Source organism: Balaenoptera musculus, chromosome 4, assembly GCF_009873245.2.
Source record: "Balaenoptera musculus isolate JJ_BM4_2016_0621 chromosome 4, mBalMus1.pri.v3, whole genome shotgun sequence".
NCBI lineage: Eukaryota > Metazoa > Chordata > Mammalia > Artiodactyla > Balaenopteridae > Balaenoptera > Balaenoptera musculus.
In genome coordinates this window covers 144,804,762-144,822,365 of record NC_045788.1, presented here as the reverse complement: position 1 = coordinate 144,822,365, position 17,604 = coordinate 144,804,762, and the positions used below count along the sequence as shown (strand labels likewise).

The window sequence follows — 17,604 nt, the reverse complement described above, 5'->3', positions numbered from 1 at the left end:
TTTACAAGCAACAATTGAGTAGAAAAAATTTAATCATTCCATTACAATAGGGATAAATCTAACGAAAGAAGCTCAAGACTCCCGGACTCAAAAGCATAAAACGTCACTGAGAGAAACTAAAGCAGGCCTTCAAAGGCGGGATATTCCAGGGTCATGAGCTGGAAGATCCCATAACTGCAACAACACCGATTTGCCTCAAGTTGGACTATGGGTTCAGTGCAGTGCCAATCAACACCCCAGCAGGATTTTTTTCTGGAAATGGACAAGCCGATTCTAAAGTTTACTTGGAGGGCTTCCCTGGTGGCGCAGTGGTTAAGGATCCATCTGCCAATGCAGGGGACACGGGTTCGAGCCCTGGTCCGGGAATATCCCACATGCCACGGAGCAACAAAGCCTGCGCGCCACAATTACTGAGTCTGCGTTCTAGAGCCCGTGAGCCACAACTACTGAGCCCACGTGCCACAACTACTGAAGCCCACGCACCTAGAGTCCGTGCTCTGCAACAAGAGAAGCGACCGCAATGAGAAGTCTGCGCATCGCAACAAAGAGTAGCCAAGTAGCCCCCGCTTGCCGCAACTAGAGAAAGCCCACATGCAGCAACGAAGACCCAACGCAGCCAAAAATAAATGAATTAAATAAATAAATTTTAAAAAAAAGTTTACTTGGAAATGTAAAGGGCCAAGAATAGTCAAGGAAATCTTGAGGCGCAATCACAGAGCTGGAGGACTGACATCCAACACAGACTCATAAAGCTCCAGTAACTCAGGAAGCACGGATGGTGAAGAGAACAGACCCACAAGTACAGTTTTCACCTGACGGATGACAAAGCCGTATCTGGGGGAAGGGCTGCTTCTCAACAAATGATAGTGGGTCAATTCCATTCACAGGAGAGAAAATGAGTCCAAGTTCACACCACACACAAAACTAAACTGTAGATGGATCATAACGCTAAGTGTGAAAAGCAGAACGAGTCTTCAGAAGAAGTCTCGGAGGAGGAGAATGCCTTTGTGACCTTAGGTCTGGCAAAGACTTCCTACACAGAACAGAAGGCACAAAAAAGGGGAAAAACAGATAAATTAGACGAATTAGGTTAAGGCTTCTTATCCATCTAAAGCCACAATTAAAAGTGTTAAAAGGCAGTGCAAAGGGTGGAAGAAGATATTTGCAAAACATGTACTGGACAAAAGGTGTATCTAAAACATAAAAAGCATTAGCAATCGAACAGAAAAATGACCCAAAGATCTGGGTACTTCATAGAAGGAGGTGTTCAAGCAGCCAGTACGCACATTAGAAGCACCCTCAGCACCAGGCACTGGACGCCACAATGCTCCCTCCAGGCAGGCGAACGGGAACAGTCAGTATCCAGCGCTGGGACTCCTCCCCGGGGCTGGGGGCTGGAAATGGCTCGCCAGCTCGTCCTGAAGCTTGACGCGCGAGTCCTACGCCCACAGCAGCACGAACGCCTACACATCCACCTCAGACCCACAGAGAACGTTCGCAACAGCCCGACACGCAGCAGCCCCGGAGCGGACACAACCCAGACGCCCACCTACCGCTGAGCTCAGACGTTGGCCGTGGCGCATTCTCACGATGAGATACCGTCCATCAACGAGAATGAACTGACCACGCAGCACACAGCACAGGGGTGAACCTCAGACAGCGCTGAGCAAGACGCAGCCCAGAGCACCTCGGACTGGCTCACACCCAGCGGTCAGCAGGGCACTGGCCTCGGCTGTGGGGGACGCCGGCCTGGGGGCCAGAAGTGCCTCGGGGCCGAGTGCTCCGTGAAAACACGTCCAGCCAAATGCACGCGATTCGTGTTACATAAACACGTAGAATGGAACCAAAAGACGCCAAACACAAAACACACATACTGCTTGACGCCATTTGTCCAAAGTTCAAAACGAGACAAAACTAAACTCCACTGTTCAGAAATGCACACACAGATGTGAACTCCCGAAACCACCAGGCAGGGAGCGGTCCCCCGGTGGGGGAAGGGCAGTGGCCCGGGAGGGGCCCCCGGGGGGGAGGCGAGGTTCTGTTTCCCTGCCAGTTGTGTCAGCTTGTCAGGAATCTGTTCTTTCATGTTCCTCAAGCTGCACGTCTGTGTTGTATGACATGTAACATTTCACAGCTAGCCAGCGCCCAGCTGCTTTCTGTTGACACTTGCCATAGGTGAGGGTGTAGACGGCCTTCCCCGTGGTATCCAGGGCTGTCAGGCACGGGGCTTTGGGCTGCGTGGTGCCCCACTGCTGCAAGGCGGCCAGCAGCGACGGTGGCCAGGTGCTGCCCACGGCCAGCAGCTCCCCTTCCAGCACTGCCATCTGGCCGCCCTCAGGCTTCGGCTGACTTGGGTCTGGTTGCTGCACTACAAGCAAAACCGCATGTGAAAAGCAGCATTTCACAGAAGCAGGCACACACTCTGCCGCTAGGCATTCACATGTTATACTTTTCCTCTTTACAAATACCAGTTGTAAGAAGGCTACCATGATTTGTTTAGATTTCCCTATCATTGTAACAGTCACAGACCAATTGAGCAAGGATGGAAAGAGAGCTAGTCATGGATCAAGATGAATCCTGGCTACTGTAACCCCAGGATTACAACGACCCCCAGGCTTTCACCCGGAAGGCACCTGAGAAGCAGGTGTCCCCACTTATAAAGGATGAGAGTAGAATCACCACTTCAGTTTAGGTGCTCAAACCACGTTGAAAGAAAAAAATAAAGTAAAATCTATTACGTTTCCAGTGGACATGTCATCAAGATTTGCCCAAATGTAAGAAAGGCTTCCTAAAAAGCATTCATAGCATTGAACTCTGAATTTGAAAGTCGTGATCTGATTACACAGACGTGCCCTAACAGCCATGTCGAATCCCCAAGTGGGAGGAGACACCAGAGCTGGTCTGTGGGACTACTGCACAGCAGAGGTGCAAGGCCGGGGGCAGGGGGCGGCCGCGTGCCCCGAGGCCCCAGCCACACGTCACACGCTGCTACCTTGTACGGGGCTTCACTTCTCTTACTTTTCTACAGATTTATACTCCTTTCTGTTTCTTGGTAATTAAAAAAAATAAGTCTATATTCTTTTTCTCTAAATATATGTATCATTCATATGTGAGAGGCTAAAATCCTGAAAAAGAGCCCAAACTTTGCTAAAGATATAATACTTTAAAATCAAGGGGAAAATAAATAAATAAATAAAACCACGGGAAGACAAGTATTTCAGATTTAAAGTTTAAATAAAAATTTAAATCATGGAAGTAAAATGAAATCTTAGATGTATTCTTACCAAGTACTAACCACTGGACCAGAGGCACAGAGAGACGCTCTCTCTTACCTACGAGCTGCTGACACAGAGCCCGAGGTCGTGTGTGACGCTGAGGTCCCACCACACACGATGAGCACAGAGTCTGGGTGTGACCCACGCAGGAAAGACGTCTGCCTGCGTCCTCAGATGTGACGGCCGCCCTGTCCGCACAAACCAGGGGCCGGAGTTGGGACGCTCACCTTCCAACAGCTCCTCAAAATCATCCACGAAGAACTCCTTCAGGGGAGGGCGCTTTGGTTTCTTCAGGGTGTTAAGAAGCTGCTGGATCTTGGAGGACACTCTGCTGCTCACGGGGACACCTGCCACGGGAAGAGAGTGCTGAGGCTGGATGCGGAACCCAGGTCTAGACACCACTCGCGTGAGCGCGTCGGAACTTGGAAATCCAGCCAAGCGCTGCCCCCCTCAAATGGCCATTTTGGAATTTATTAGTTCATCTGACAAACGTTTACTGAATGCCTTCCAGGAACCAGAACTTGTTCTAAGCTAGCGGTTTTCAGAGTGGCCCAGGGACCCCTGGGGGTGCCTGAGACCCCTTCAGGGGTCACGTTATAGACGCCATTTGCTCCTTCCCTCTCCTCTCTCACACGCGCACAGTGGAGGTTTCCAGAGGCCACACGCCCAGCAGATGGAACCCACCCAGAAGCTGCTCTCTCGCCAGCTACGAGAGACCGGCAACCGCAGCAGACAAGCCTACCCTTCCCATGGCATCTCGTTGTATTAGAACTGCTTTCATAAATATGGGCTACTTATGTTAAGAGATAATGAGTTTATTATTGTTATTTTTAAATGAGTTAATGAATATTTTTAAAAATCTTTCGTTTTAATTTCTAATATGGTAAATATACAGAGATATAACCCACATAAGCTAAAAGCTCTCTGGTGTCCTCCATAATTATCAAGGAACGCCGTTCCGGGAGATGTAAAGTCCGCCAAGACAGATAAGAGTCTGCCCTCAAACTGGTCACCGTCTGCTGCACAAAAACCAGCAGAAATACATACATGTGCTGGTGGAACAGGGCACCAGCCTCGGTGACAAGCGCTCGGAGGAAAAGGCACGTGGGAACACAAGCAGGCGCGCTGGCAGAGGAGGCGAGGGCAAGGCCTGGAGCCCCAGCCACGCCCGTGCACCGCGAGGCAGCTGGCACCTCCCTCCTCCAGGGCTGGGCCAGCGATCGAGAGCTGCACTCACTGGCCAGCAGTCTCCTCTGTCCTTAACAACACCAGCACTTTGAAAGTGTCCAGTTCTTTCCATCATTAAGTAGCACATACCTCATCCTGCATTTGCTTGAGCTTTTCTCAGTATTCAAGTCAGATGCTGCATTCCTGGCTGAAGCAGTACCTGAGTATCACGTCCAGACCCACGGGACACCCACCTACCCTCAGGGAGACACAGGATTCGGTCACCCGGGCAACGTGCCGTCCAGTGCTCCACTGTCGGTACTAGTTTTTGCTTGTGCCTCTAATAAGAGTGTGAGAGGAGACACTTCAGGACCTCACGAGTACCATGATCTTCATACAGCTCTCTCCCTCCATTTAACAGCCACTGGTCATTCTGCCAGAGGCAAGGTTTACTGCAACGGTTGCCAAATTATTTTCCAGCTTGAGCAGTCCACTGACATTTACCCCTGACACCTGACTTCCTTCCTTCCTTCCTTCCTGGTTCTCCTGAGGGAAAGGTACTGAAGACCAAGACCTGGCGCCTCGGTGTGCTCACTGCTACCGCTCCGTGTCTTTCTTCTTCCAGCACACGGAGCTAAGAAAGTATGCTGTGCACGTGCACACGTATGTATCCATGGATACGCACACCCCCCTACACATACAATACACATGTGCACACGGGCCGCGTAACAGATACAGGTCTCTATCCTAGAGCCCCGAGTCCATGCCAGGGCCCCTCGTGCTGTGCTCCACGTCTGGGTGCCTTTCGTCTGCAGCGAGAACCCTGTCTCCCAACACCAACACCTTCGCTCAGTGCTATCACAGATACAGAATCAGTTCCAACTGTTGTACCCAAACCACTACAGGAACAAAGCTACGAACAAGAGTTCAGAATTGGTTTGCTGTGCTTCCTACACAGCCTCGTCCAGGACCGAGGGTGCTGTGTCCATCACTGACCTCTGCCAACTCTCTCCCCTCACCCTCCTAAGGGTGGCTACGTAGTTCTTAGAAATACAATCAGGTTTGTTTATTTACAATTCCTTTCAGTTTTAGGGTTTTCCCCTTCCTTCCATCAAGTTTATGTTTTGAATGTGTAGAACGTACTTCTAAAAATCACAACTATATAAAAAGATAAACTCAAAGAAATGTCACTCCCTCCTAAAGTCCTTCTGCACACCCCACCCCATGCACCTGCGGGTTGAACCAGCCCACTGCTTTCTGGCTTATCCTTCCTGCATTTCCTTCTACAGAGATAGTAGGCTTATGCTTGCTTTATTTTCCTATTTCTCACACAAAAGGCGATGTACTATAAACGTTCCTTTACTCTTTGCCTTTTCACTTAATGTCTCCTGGAAAAGCACCTCATTCCAGGTCATAAAGGTCTTCTCGCTATTCCTGACAGCTGCACGGTCCGCCACAGTGTGAATGTACCAGGTTTATTCAACCAATTTGAGAGGCTTGGATAGTAGGTACTTCCCAATATTTTGGAGGTACAGACAGTGCTGCGATGAACGACCTCGTGTGCATGTGTTTCCTTATCTTTGGAGGTGTGCATTCAGGGTAAACTCCTACACTGGCGCTGCTGGGTCCAAATGGAAGTACAGACACAGATCTTACCAACTGCTCCTCCAGAGAGGCTGACCTGCTTTGCATTCCCACCAACAATGTGTATTTCTCCAATTGTGAAAAAGGCTGAAAGAACATCATGTGTAAGAACTATTTTTACACCTCTTTTTGTGAACTGTCTGTATTTTCTGCTTATTTTCCTGTACTAGGAGTTGGCAAACTTTTTCTTAAAGGGCTAGAGAGTAAATATTTGGGGCCGTGGCACCGTCTCTGCCATCACGAAAGCAGCAGACGATGTGGGAGGGGCAGGCGTGGCAGCAACTGAAAGCACCCTGAATCAAGACGAACGGAAAAACATCCCGATAAACACATTCTGGATTTTAAAAAAAGAAACTGGAAAAAGAAGAGCAAAGGAAAGCCAAAGTAAGTAGAAGGAAAGAAGTAATATACATGAGTAGAAATAAATGCAATAGGAAAAAAGATAAGCAACAGAGAAAAACAATTACACTAAAACTGGTTCTTTGAAAGATAAACAAAATCCAGTGAACTCTCTAGCTAGAACGATTAAGATGAAGAGTGAGGAGACCCTGACTGCTGGTGTCAGGACCAGGCAGGACAGCATCGCAGGCCCCACACCCACCCACGACAACAAGGGAACCTGCGGAGCGGAGGCGAGACGGACAAACTCCTCCAAAGACACAAAACTGACGCGAGAACAGAAGAGGAAGGAACACTGCTCAGTTCATTTGAGGTGAGTATTATCTTGATACCAAAACCGGACAAAATTCCCAGACCAGTATTTATCTCAAACATAGACACAAATCCTTAACAAAATATTAGTAAATCAAATCCACAATATGTAAGAGAGGTAATGCACCATAACCAAGTGGGGTTTATCTTGAGAACATACCTTTGGCTTAATCTTCAAAAATCAGTCAATGAAATGTACTATATTAACAAACTATGAAAGAAAAACCATGTGATGAGTTTAATACATTTTAAAAATCATTTAACAAAAATCATGATAAAAATTTTCAGAAAACTAGGGGAAAAAAAGGAATGTCCCCAACCTGATGAAGAGCATCTATGAAAAACCCATGGCTAACACCACAATTAAAAATTGAAAAGTGGATGCTTTCCCCTAAAATGGGAAAAGAGGCAATTTGTGTCCACTCTTGACATTTCTAACTGATGTTACTAGAAGTCCTAGACACTGCAATAAAGCCAGGAAACTAAATGTTCCTACAGGCAAACAATTTGCAAAGAAAAGTAAAATGGTATTCATAGACAATATGATCATACATGTAGAAATCTTACAGAATCTACCAAAAAGACTACTGGAATTAATGTAAGGTCAACATACAAGAACCGACTATGTTTCTACAGATGAGCAATAAACTGGAAAAAAATTTAAATACCATTTGTACAATAAAAGCATCAAAAAATATAACGTATTTTGAGATAATTTTTTTTTTAATGTACACATTTTTAAAATATTTATTTATTTGGTTGCACCCGGTCTTGGTTGTGGCAGGTGGACTCCTTAGTTGCGGCAGGAAGGCTCCTTTGTTGCGGCTCGCGGGCTCCTTTAGTTGTGGCATGGATCGAACCCGGGCTCCCTGCATTGGGAGCGCAGAGTCTTAACTGCTGCGCCACCAGGGAAGTCCCTATTCTGAGATAATTTTAACAAAATATGTGCAATACCTGTAGACTGAAAGCTACAAAACAGTGCTGAAAAAACTTTTTAAAGAGCTAAGTAAATGGAGAGATATACTGTATTTATCAATTGAAACATACGGTATTGTTAAGATGCCAATTCTCTCCGAATTGATCTAGAGAGTCAGTGAAGTACCAGTCAAAACCCAGTAGGAATTCTGGTAGAAGTTAACAAACTGATTTTAAACTATATATTAAGATACAAAGGAGCTGGAATAGCTAAGGCAATTTTTTAAATGAAAAGAAGAGCTGAAGACAAACTACAGTACACAATTTCAAGATTTATTATAAAACCACATATAAACCACCCCCCCCCATATACATATATAATCATGACAGTGTGGTACCGGTATAAGGACAGACAAAGCAGTGGAACAGCATATAGAGCCCAGAAATAGGCTTCTCTCATATGCGGTCCACCGATCTTCACTAAAGATGCCAAATAAACTGGATAGGGAAAGAAGGGTCTTTGTATTACATGATCCTAGAACAACTGGACATCCATATACAGAAAAGTGAACTTAGGTTCATACCTTGCACTGATATTAGACTTAACTCAAAATGAATCATATACCTAAACATAAAACATAAAACTATAAAATTATAGGAGAAAACCTTTATGACCTCGGGTTAGGAAAATATATCTCAGATATGACACAAAAATAGGATCCATAAAAGCAAAAAATGGTAAACTGGACTTCATCAAAACTAAAAACGTCTGCTCTCTGAAAGGCACTATTAAGAGAATGAAAACACAAGCCATAGACTGGGAGAAAGTACAATTTATAAACCTGATAAAGAACTTGTATCCAGATTATATAAAGAACTCTCAAAGCTTAGTAAGAAAACAAACAACACAATTTAAAAAGTAAGCAAAAGATTGGAACAGACTTCTAAAAAGATATATAGATGGCAAATAAGCACATGAAAAGATGCTAAACATCATCAGTCATTAGGGAGATGCAAATTAAAACTATAATGAGATACCTCTACACACCTATTAGGACGGTTAAAATTTAAAAACCGACAATACCAATTCTCGGCAATGATGTGGAGGAATGGGGACTCTTATCACTAACGGTGGGGATGTAAAATGGTACAACCACTTGGGAAATCAGTTTGGCAATTTCTTAAAAAGCTAAAACATAAACCTGCTATATGATCCAGCTATCCTACTCCTAGGTATTGACCCAAAATAAATGAATGGATATACCCACACAAAGACTTGTAAAGGAAGAGTCACAGCAGCAGCTTTACCTCTAATAGCCAAAAACTGGAAACACCCCAAATATCCGTCAGGAGGTAAAAAGATAAACTAGTGTGCACCTGTAGGATGAAACAGGTCAAGAAAGGGAATGAACTGTTGATACATGCAAGAACATGGATGAGTTTCGAAATAATTTTGCAGAGTGGCGGAGGCCAGACAAAGAAGAGTAAATGCTGGGTGATTCTATTTGTATAAAATCCTAGAAAGTGCAAACTAATCTATAGTGTCAGGAAGTAAATAAGCGGTTGCCTGAGGGAAGCCAAAAAGGGCAGCAAGGAGCTATTCCAAAGGCGCACAAGGAAGGAAGCCCCCAGGAGCGCTGGGTGTGCTGGCTGCAGTGGGGGTTTCACGGTGTACATGTCTCTTAAAGCTGATAAAATTACACACGTTAATATGTGCAGTAGATAATGTCATTTATACCTCAACCAAGTTCTTAAAATATTTTAAATAGGGACTTCCCTGGTGGTCCAGTGGTTAAGAATCCGTCTTGCAATGCAGGGAATGCTGGTTCGATCCCTGGTCGGGGAACTAAGATCCCACAGGCCACGGGGCAACTAAGCCCGCGAGACGCAACTACAGAGAAGCCCGCGCACCGCGCGCTGCAACGAAAGATCCCACGTGCCACAACTAAGTCCCCACGCAGCCAAAATATAAATAAATAAATAAATATTTAAAAAAAGAAAATTTAAATATAAAGAATAACAAACTAAAAATTTTAAAACCTATCTAACAAATGTAAAGCCTGCTTCATGTTGACTCAGTTTCTCCTCTTGCACCTGAACAAGGAGCTGAAAGACCTCAACAAAATCTGACCAACTGCTCAGGAGTATAAAACACTCCTGAGATACTCTGGATTTTTCTGCAACTCAAATTTGGCACATTGGAAGGAAAACTCCATGTGATTCTGATAAAAGATAACTGGAAACTGTTTCAAAAGGAAATAGTACAAATGAGGAGACGAGACTCATGCTGACATCTCGGGGCCTGCACGTGGGACAGCCCGGCCATGGCTGCACTGAGCACAGGCTGCTGAGGAGGGAGACTGCAGGGGTTGCTGTCCCAGGCGGGGCTGCACTCATCCTACTGGGTCCACGAAAGGAAACTTCCCCAGCTTCTCATTTTCCCACAGTACCATAGATCCAAACTCTGGGCGTCTGAATGTGAAGGCTTTCTCCTCCCTACTCCCCTCTTTCCCCATTTGACCAATTCCGAAGCTATTCCTGATTATTTCTCCGCAAGATATACACACGGGCAGTTTAAATGCACCAGGAAGATACCTGATGACTGGCTCAGGTTTGCTAAACCGAAGACACCAAGGTGAGGTGCAACACCTGTGCTCTACTGTCTCAAAAGCAGGAAGAGGGGCTGCTCACCACCTGCCGTCTCTAGGGCGCGCCCGCTGCCCCCCCGAAGGACTCCTGTCACGGAAGCCAGCTGTGGACGCTCACAGGAGGCGTGCTGATGCTGTGCGAGGCCCATGGTGACATCGGGAGGGGCAGAGTGCAGCTCTGCTTTTGAAAAACAAACCCAGAATAAAGGTGCTGTTAATTCAGAAGAGCACTAACCTTAAGCTGCTGTTTAAACCCCATTCAGCTGAAGCTTCACTAGCTGAGCTCTAAGCAAGGCACGGGGCATTCTGACTCATTTTGTTTTTCTGGTTGACCGAGGCACATCGGATCCTGTGAACTCTGAACTCCAGACATGGCCCGACAGCACTGTGTGCATGTGACCGTCCAGTTCTGAGAGGCAACTAGACCAGAACCACCAACTACGGCACAGAGACGGTGCAGGGAACTCGCCTTTCCCAACGGCCTAATGAGGTTTTACTTAGAAATCTCCCTCAATGAAGCAGAAACACATTTTAAATCAATTGTTGTTGGAACATTTTTCATTGTGTTATGAGAAAAATTGCCAGGCTTCTATAAACTACCCCCACGCCCCCAAAAGGCAAGTTGGCTGTCATGCAGACACAAACCTTCACAGTCTTCACAGAATAAACCTACACAGATTAAAAACTATCCCTACTGCCAGTTCAAAAGTCCCACTATTAAGAGGCTGCAATCAGCTTCTTAAGGCAGAATGTATTAATGTCACATTTAAAGACAAACTATGTCAGATACAGAAAATGTTTAAAGTCACTCCTTCCACTGTCTGAATGTCGACTCTGGGTTTCGTTTTCACTGTAGGGCATTTTTATCTGTTCGGATACTGGTTGGCTGAGAGCTGCTATAGCATCTCTGCTACAACCAAGCCTTCCACCAGGAAAGTACCGAGTCTGGACCTAGCGTGACGCTCGTCCACTCTTGAGAATCGATACTGATCTGTAATCTCTTTAGTCTTCAAATGAATGCTCCCACCATCATAGATGGCACTTTGATACTTAAAATTTTTTAATGCCAATCATTTATCTATCATTTCATAACCTAGGCAGTATGCAATCTAAGAATTTTAAAAAATATGTAGAAAGATGAAATTATGTGGAAAACACAAACTCACTCTTAACATAGCAGAAAACACCACTTAGAAAAACCTAACTTTTTGACAAGAGTTTTCACAACCCTTGAAAAAGCTTGATATTAATGAAATTAGCATTTTAAAGTATGCTTATCATAAAGTTCTTCAGTTTAAAAAGAAATTTCCCCGCCCTTCCGAATCTAGCAAAAAAAACCCAGTGATTTTAACAGTTATTAATGAAAAAAGGTACAAATGGTAATCTCAACTACCAAGTAGTTTCTTAAATAGCTGCATAAAAATAAGCAAACTACACTCAAAATAAAAATGAACTACTAGGACTTACTGGTGGTGCAGTGGTTAAGAATCCACCTGCCAATGCAGGGGACACGGGTTCGAGCCCTGGTCCGGGAGGATCCCACATGCCGCGGAGCAACTAAGCCCGTGCGCCACAACTACTGAGCCTGTGCTCTAGAGCCCACGAGCCACAACTACTGAGCCCGCATGCCACAACTACTGAAGTCCGCGTGCCTAGAGCCCGTGCTCCGCAACAAGAGAAGCCACCGCAACGAGAAGCCCGCGCACCACAATGAAGAGTAGCCCCCGCTCGCCACAAGTAGAGAAAGCCCACGTGCAGCAATGAAGACCCAACGCAGCCAAAAATAAATTAATTAATTAATTAATTTACAACAAAACAAAATTGAACTACTGTAGTTAAATGTACTGCTTTTAAACATAGGTATTTAATTCGTGTCCAAATGTTTTATGTATATGATTTTCCTAACCCAAAATTGAAAATGATATATATTTTTAATTACCTTTACCTAACATTTTCTGCCTCCAATTTTTTATAGTCATCTTCTTTCTATACTTCTTTCCTTAGCCCAAATTGAAGAATTCTCTAGTGTCAGAAACTAAAACAAAGGATGGTTTTTATAACAAGGAGAGGGAAATGGAGTATTTTTCAGACTTAAAAATTCAGGTCAAACAGGTAGCATATGCAGGTTACAAACAACAGTGAGGTATTAAGCAGAGCCCGAGTTAAGATGTTTAGAATCTACTAGAACTAATCACACGACGTGCACGTGAGGCCAGGCAAGCAGGATGCGAGAAGAGCAGTGTCAGCCACACCTGCACAATCAGGAGTCCTCCACCCACAGAGGTGACAAACCCGCCTTGGAAGTCTTTACAGCCAGGGCCTTTCGGGGATGGAGACGCCCACTCAAACACATCTTACGTTCAAAACACCCCACAACCCTGGGGAGTCGAGGGCTGTCTGCTTAAACATTTTGAACTGTGGTCAATTTTTCATGCTAAATATGCTTCTATTTCTAACCCACCAGGAAGCCGTGTTTACGACAGCTCGGCAACGGCTAATACACGCAAACTCTGCCCTATTCCCCTCACCGTCGAACGCAGAAGAGAGCTTCGGGAAGCTGAACTAAGCCAAGAGAACTTTCAAACGCTACCATTTTCCTCACACTGGAGGTACCTGTGTATTTCCAAAATGTGAAATCGCCGTGACAAACAGGAAAATATATCCATCTCAAGCTGTTTTCAAGCTCTCCACTGTAAACCCCCGTGAGGACAGGTGGGCTATAACCACCAGCCATTTTAGGACCCCCAGGAAAGCTACCAAAACAATCCTGGCAGGCTGTTTCCAAAGGAGCCTTTTCTCGTAAAGCAAACTCCCCAGGACAGTGCTGACAGCCCGACCCCGGCGGTCTTAGAGGCTCCTCCACATGCCGGAAGCAGGTCAAGGCGTCGTGAGTTCTCACCCAAGACTCACGGCATGAGCTCCACAGAAACGTGCAGACGTCTGCAGTGACACAGCCAATAACGAACAAAGAGCGTCCTTGATGGGCCCACAGAGGCCAGAGATGGAAGACGTCGGTCACTTACAACGCCCAGTCCAGCCAAAGGACCGAGATCTTACATGAAAGCAGCTCAGCACCTGAGACCCGGGCCTGCCTGGGGGAGTTAACCCACTGGGAGCCCACCCAAAACACTGGCCAGTCATGGGCACACCTCTGATGCACCATGTTGGTTTTAGCAGAACAGCAGCTAACAGCAAAGAAAATGAACAGGAATCAGAAAACTGCGGGCCAGCCCTGGCTCCAGCACAGCCAGCTGTGTGGTCTCAGGCAGGCTGCAATCACGCGACTTAGCTCTTCCCTCCACACCTGGAAGGAGAGGGTGTTCAGATGATCCCAGCAATACTGATGTGCCATCTGAGAAGTACACTTTTTTAAGGTACTCGTGCAAGAATGCATGTGGCCTTTGCATGCCAGCTACGTTACTGGTTTTGCTTTTAAAAAAATGACTTTAAATGGTGAAAAGTTTGCAATGTTTTCCTTTCTAAGATTAATGTTATTTATTTATTTATTTATTTTATTTATTTTTGGCTGCGTTGGGTCTTCATTGCTGTGCGCGGGCTTTCTCTAACTGCGTTGAGCAGGGGCTACTCCTCACTGCGGTGTGCGGGCTTCTCATTGCGGTGGTTTCTCTTGTTGTGGAGCACGGGCTCTAGGCGCACGGGCTTCAGTAGTTGTGGCACGTGCGCTCAGTAGTTGTGGCGCATGGGCTTCAGTAGCTGTGGCACATGGGCTCAGTTGTGGCTCGCGGGTTCTAGAGTGCAGGCTCAGTAGTTGTGGCTCGCGGGTTCTAGAGCGCAAGCTCAGTAGTTGTGGCTCACGGGCTCTAGAGCACAGGCTCAGTAGTTGTGGTGCACGGGCTTAGCTGCTCCGCGGCATGTGGGATCTTCCTGGACCAGGGCTCGAACCCATGTCCCCTGCACTGGCAGGCGGATTCTTAACCACTGCGCCACCAGGGAAGCCGCTAAGGTTAACGAAATTTAAAGGGCTGGGTGACTTGGAAAAGGTCTAGGCACCCGTATGACTGAACTCTGACTGACATCTCTTTTCAGGTTGAGGGCTGTCTAACCCTGGTATGTGGAGGAAGAAAGGCCGGACAGTGGCTGCAGCCCCAGCCCCGCCTCGGGACACCCAGTGCAGGGACAACCGAGGGCTCCAGCTGGACACACAAGGAAGGAGCAAAGGCGGGGACCACGTGCAGGCGGCAGGCCCCCTGATCGTCAGGGACCGCCCACCTGTGCCGGCCCCCCCACCCAGAGCAGAAACACCAGGCACTCATCGGGGACCCCGGGGCAGGCCCACACGCCACAGGGTCTGGGGCTGCCAAACCACAGAAGCATCAGGAACCACTTCTGTTACCAAAAGGACATTTTCCGTAGGAAAAGGAGAAGGTGGGTCTGGGTGGGCGCGGGGGCTCCCCTGCCTGGAGGGGCCCCTGCGGCTGCACTGACCTACGCGGGCGAGGGCCGCGGGGCCTGCGGGCGCGGCGGCGGCGCTGGGCGCGGCGGCAGGCTGCCCTCCCGGGTGAGATGAGGTGGAGGAGGCGGAGGAGGAGGTGGACGAGCCCTGAGTGACCTGCTCGAGCCAGGGCTCGACGCTGGGATGGCTCTGGAGCGGAGCGGAGGCGAGTCGCCCGGGTCGCCGTAAAGAGCCCTCATCTTCTGAGGCGGACGATGTGTCTGTGGTCAGAATAATGAGGACAGGCATGAGGGGGGGCGTCCTCCAGGGCGGAGTCCCCACCGGCCCCAGCCGGCCCGTGCCCTGGGCCCCTGCACAGCCGCGCCCGCACGTCCAGAAGGGCCTGCGTCTGACCGACCGTGAGCCCCGCGGGGCAACTCGGGAACTGGCTTCACCCCGGGCTCCCCCGGAGGGCTCAGTCTCGGGGTGCCACACCCGGAGCGCAGCCAGCCCCAAGCCTGACGGCTTCAGTGCGTGCTGTGGGGCCCCGGGAGTCCACCCCAAGGGCACCTGTGTCCCCTCAGCGGACGTGACTGAGCTCTGAAAAGAACCCCTGCCTGAGACCACCGCCTCGGGCAAGGAAACTGATGTGAGTTCTGGTTTCCTCCAGTCAGCACGACTGCATTTTATCATGGGTTTCACAGTTATCAGTACGTTCTTTAAAAACTGGGTAGTATCTATGGTTATATTCAATAGAAACAAGAATTTGACGGCCATTTCTAAGACTTTTTTCAACAACATAAACTTCTTTTTTAAGTGAGGAAGCATCACCAAAACACTACGCTTATCTTGCAGACCTGGTGTGTTTGGTTTTTTACCATGTCTTCAAACCAAACACGCGCGTCGCCAGTTTCATGACTTAAATAACCAGACAGGCGGCAGCAGCCTCGCACTCTCAAGCACCTGGACAGGGTTTTCGAAGAAACTTAAGACATACTAACTATCCTGAAGAGAGACCCCACGTAAAAGCTTTCATTTCTAATGGTCACGACAACAAAACCACAATAGCAGAATAAATAAAAAACCCTCCAAATAGCCTTATTCTTTCCCATTTAAGGCCTGGTAACAACATAACAAGTAACAGCTAATGAGATGAGAATAATTTTAGAATTCTGAATTCAGGGAACTCTGTCATCCCACGAAGCACGTTCTCCAGGTTCCTCTCTTTACTAAAAGACACAAACTGCATCTTAGTGAAAACATTAAAATCTACACAGATGTCCTGTAGGAAGCAAGCCTACACCCACCCCCCGCCCCCACACACACACACTCTTCACTCCGGTCGGAGGCTGTGCCGCCCCAACGGGAAACCCCTCCCAGGCCACCGTGACCCTGCCCAGTACCTGGGGGTGTGTAGGCCTCCACGGACATGTGCGTGAGGACGGAGCGCCTCTTGGAAGGCATGGGCATCTTCCTCTCTTTGTATTTGGCCAAAGCTGCCTGCACAGCCTCGGTGTGAACATCTGCATGGAAAGAACAGCAACAAAAACATGTGTTACTAGATTCCTTATGAAGTAACAAAACCATGGTCCACGTTTTTATTTGTTTTCACTGAGTGTAAAAGGAACACAAACTCGGCCTACACGTGGGTCCCACACATTGGTCCTAGATTTCCATAAATATTTCTCGGCTTGTAGATTTGACTTTGGAAATATTTTCAGATTTAAATCAAAAAGAAGAAATCCCCAAAACTGAAAATAAAATGAAACATGAACCTAATGTGCTCTGACTGTGGCACAAACCACTCCACGTGGCGCTAAAGCCCTGTGGTCAGACCGTCAAGCTGCTGCCCCAGACAAGCCCCAGGACGGCAGAACCGCACAGGGAACGCAGGCTCTCGTGCAGTCTTGCTGCCGGTGGTCATGGGGGCCCCGCCACACTGCCACACTTGTGGTCAAGTGTGAGAGAGCGAGCAAAGAGGGGCCTGATGGCCTCACTCCATCGCCCCTCCCTGGAAACCAAGACACTCGTAAGGGAAAGAAGAGAAACAGAGACCAAAGAAGTGAGGGAAAACCCTGCAGTCCTGAATCTGAGTGGAAATTATCAGCGTGAACACACGTGGCATTTTAGCTTTAAACAGTATGTCTTACCTCTGTCCCTAAGAACGTCTAGGAATGATGACAAGCCCGATAGCAACAAGCACCCCTACCACCCAGCCTGTGGTCCTCAAGCACCACCTCACTGCAGGCGCCCTGAGACACGGCGGATTCTAGGGTGGGGGCAGGGGGCACAGGGGAGCCTGGAGCATTGCATCCTAACAGCCAACAAGTACATGGCCCAGTGACCCCAATGCCGGAGCCGATGTGGAGACGCTCCCAAAGGCTCATAAAGATGGGGCAGTCGGAACATCACCAAGGGTAAATGCTAGAAGGACTGAATATCAACTACAATGATGAAAAACAAGATAAAAGAAAAGAAAGGAAGGAAGAGAGGAAGCAAAAGTAATTGGCTGCCTTTGGAGGATGCCGGTGACCTAACCCATTATTTTAAAAAGGAGTAAACAGATGGAAAGAATTGAGCGTTTCTCCAGGCTCTCCTGTGCCTTGTGGTGAGCGAGCACAAGTTTCTCTCCATAGAAGCAGTCCAGCCATTTTGCCACCCTAATGAACAAATGGGTCTGCCAGCATCCCAAGGAGGAGAGAGACTCAGGCCTGCAGTGCCTCTTGGTGAGAGAACACAGAACCCTAAGTGACCTGCTGGAGCCAGGGAGCCATGGAGCCACCGGACCACAGCCCAGGCCCCAAGACCGAGTTATCGAAGGTGGAAACACACATCAGCCACCTGAGATATG

At 47.6% G+C, this 17,604-nt stretch overlaps 1 protein-coding gene across 7 annotated transcripts in view; it reads right to left on the bottom strand.

Annotated features, from left to right (window-relative positions):
* DIP2A (disco interacting protein 2 homolog A) overlaps positions 1-17,604 on the bottom strand; it is a 93,037-nt gene that overhangs the window by 51,464 nt on the left and 23,969 nt on the right. For 4 of the 7 annotated variants that reach the window (XR_005019658.1, XR_005019659.1, XM_036849932.1 and 1 more), the window contains exons 4-8: positions 16,157-16,276; positions 14,807-15,034; positions 10,404-10,538; positions 3,503-3,622; positions 2,171-2,368 (exon numbers count right to left, since the gene is read on the bottom strand). Coding sequence is in view for 5 of the 7 variants with exons in the window: in XM_036849932.1 (XP_036705827.1) it covers positions 2,171-2,368; positions 3,503-3,622; positions 10,404-10,538; positions 14,807-15,034; positions 16,157-16,276 (801 nt within the window). In the remaining 2 variants the exon portion in view is untranslated. Of the gene's footprint in view, positions 1-2,170; positions 2,369-3,284; positions 3,443-3,502; positions 3,623-10,403; positions 10,539-14,806; positions 15,035-16,156; positions 16,277-17,604 lie in introns of those variants that run through there. The other 3 variants (XM_036849933.1, XM_036849934.1, XM_036849935.1) reach the window with 3 other exon arrangements.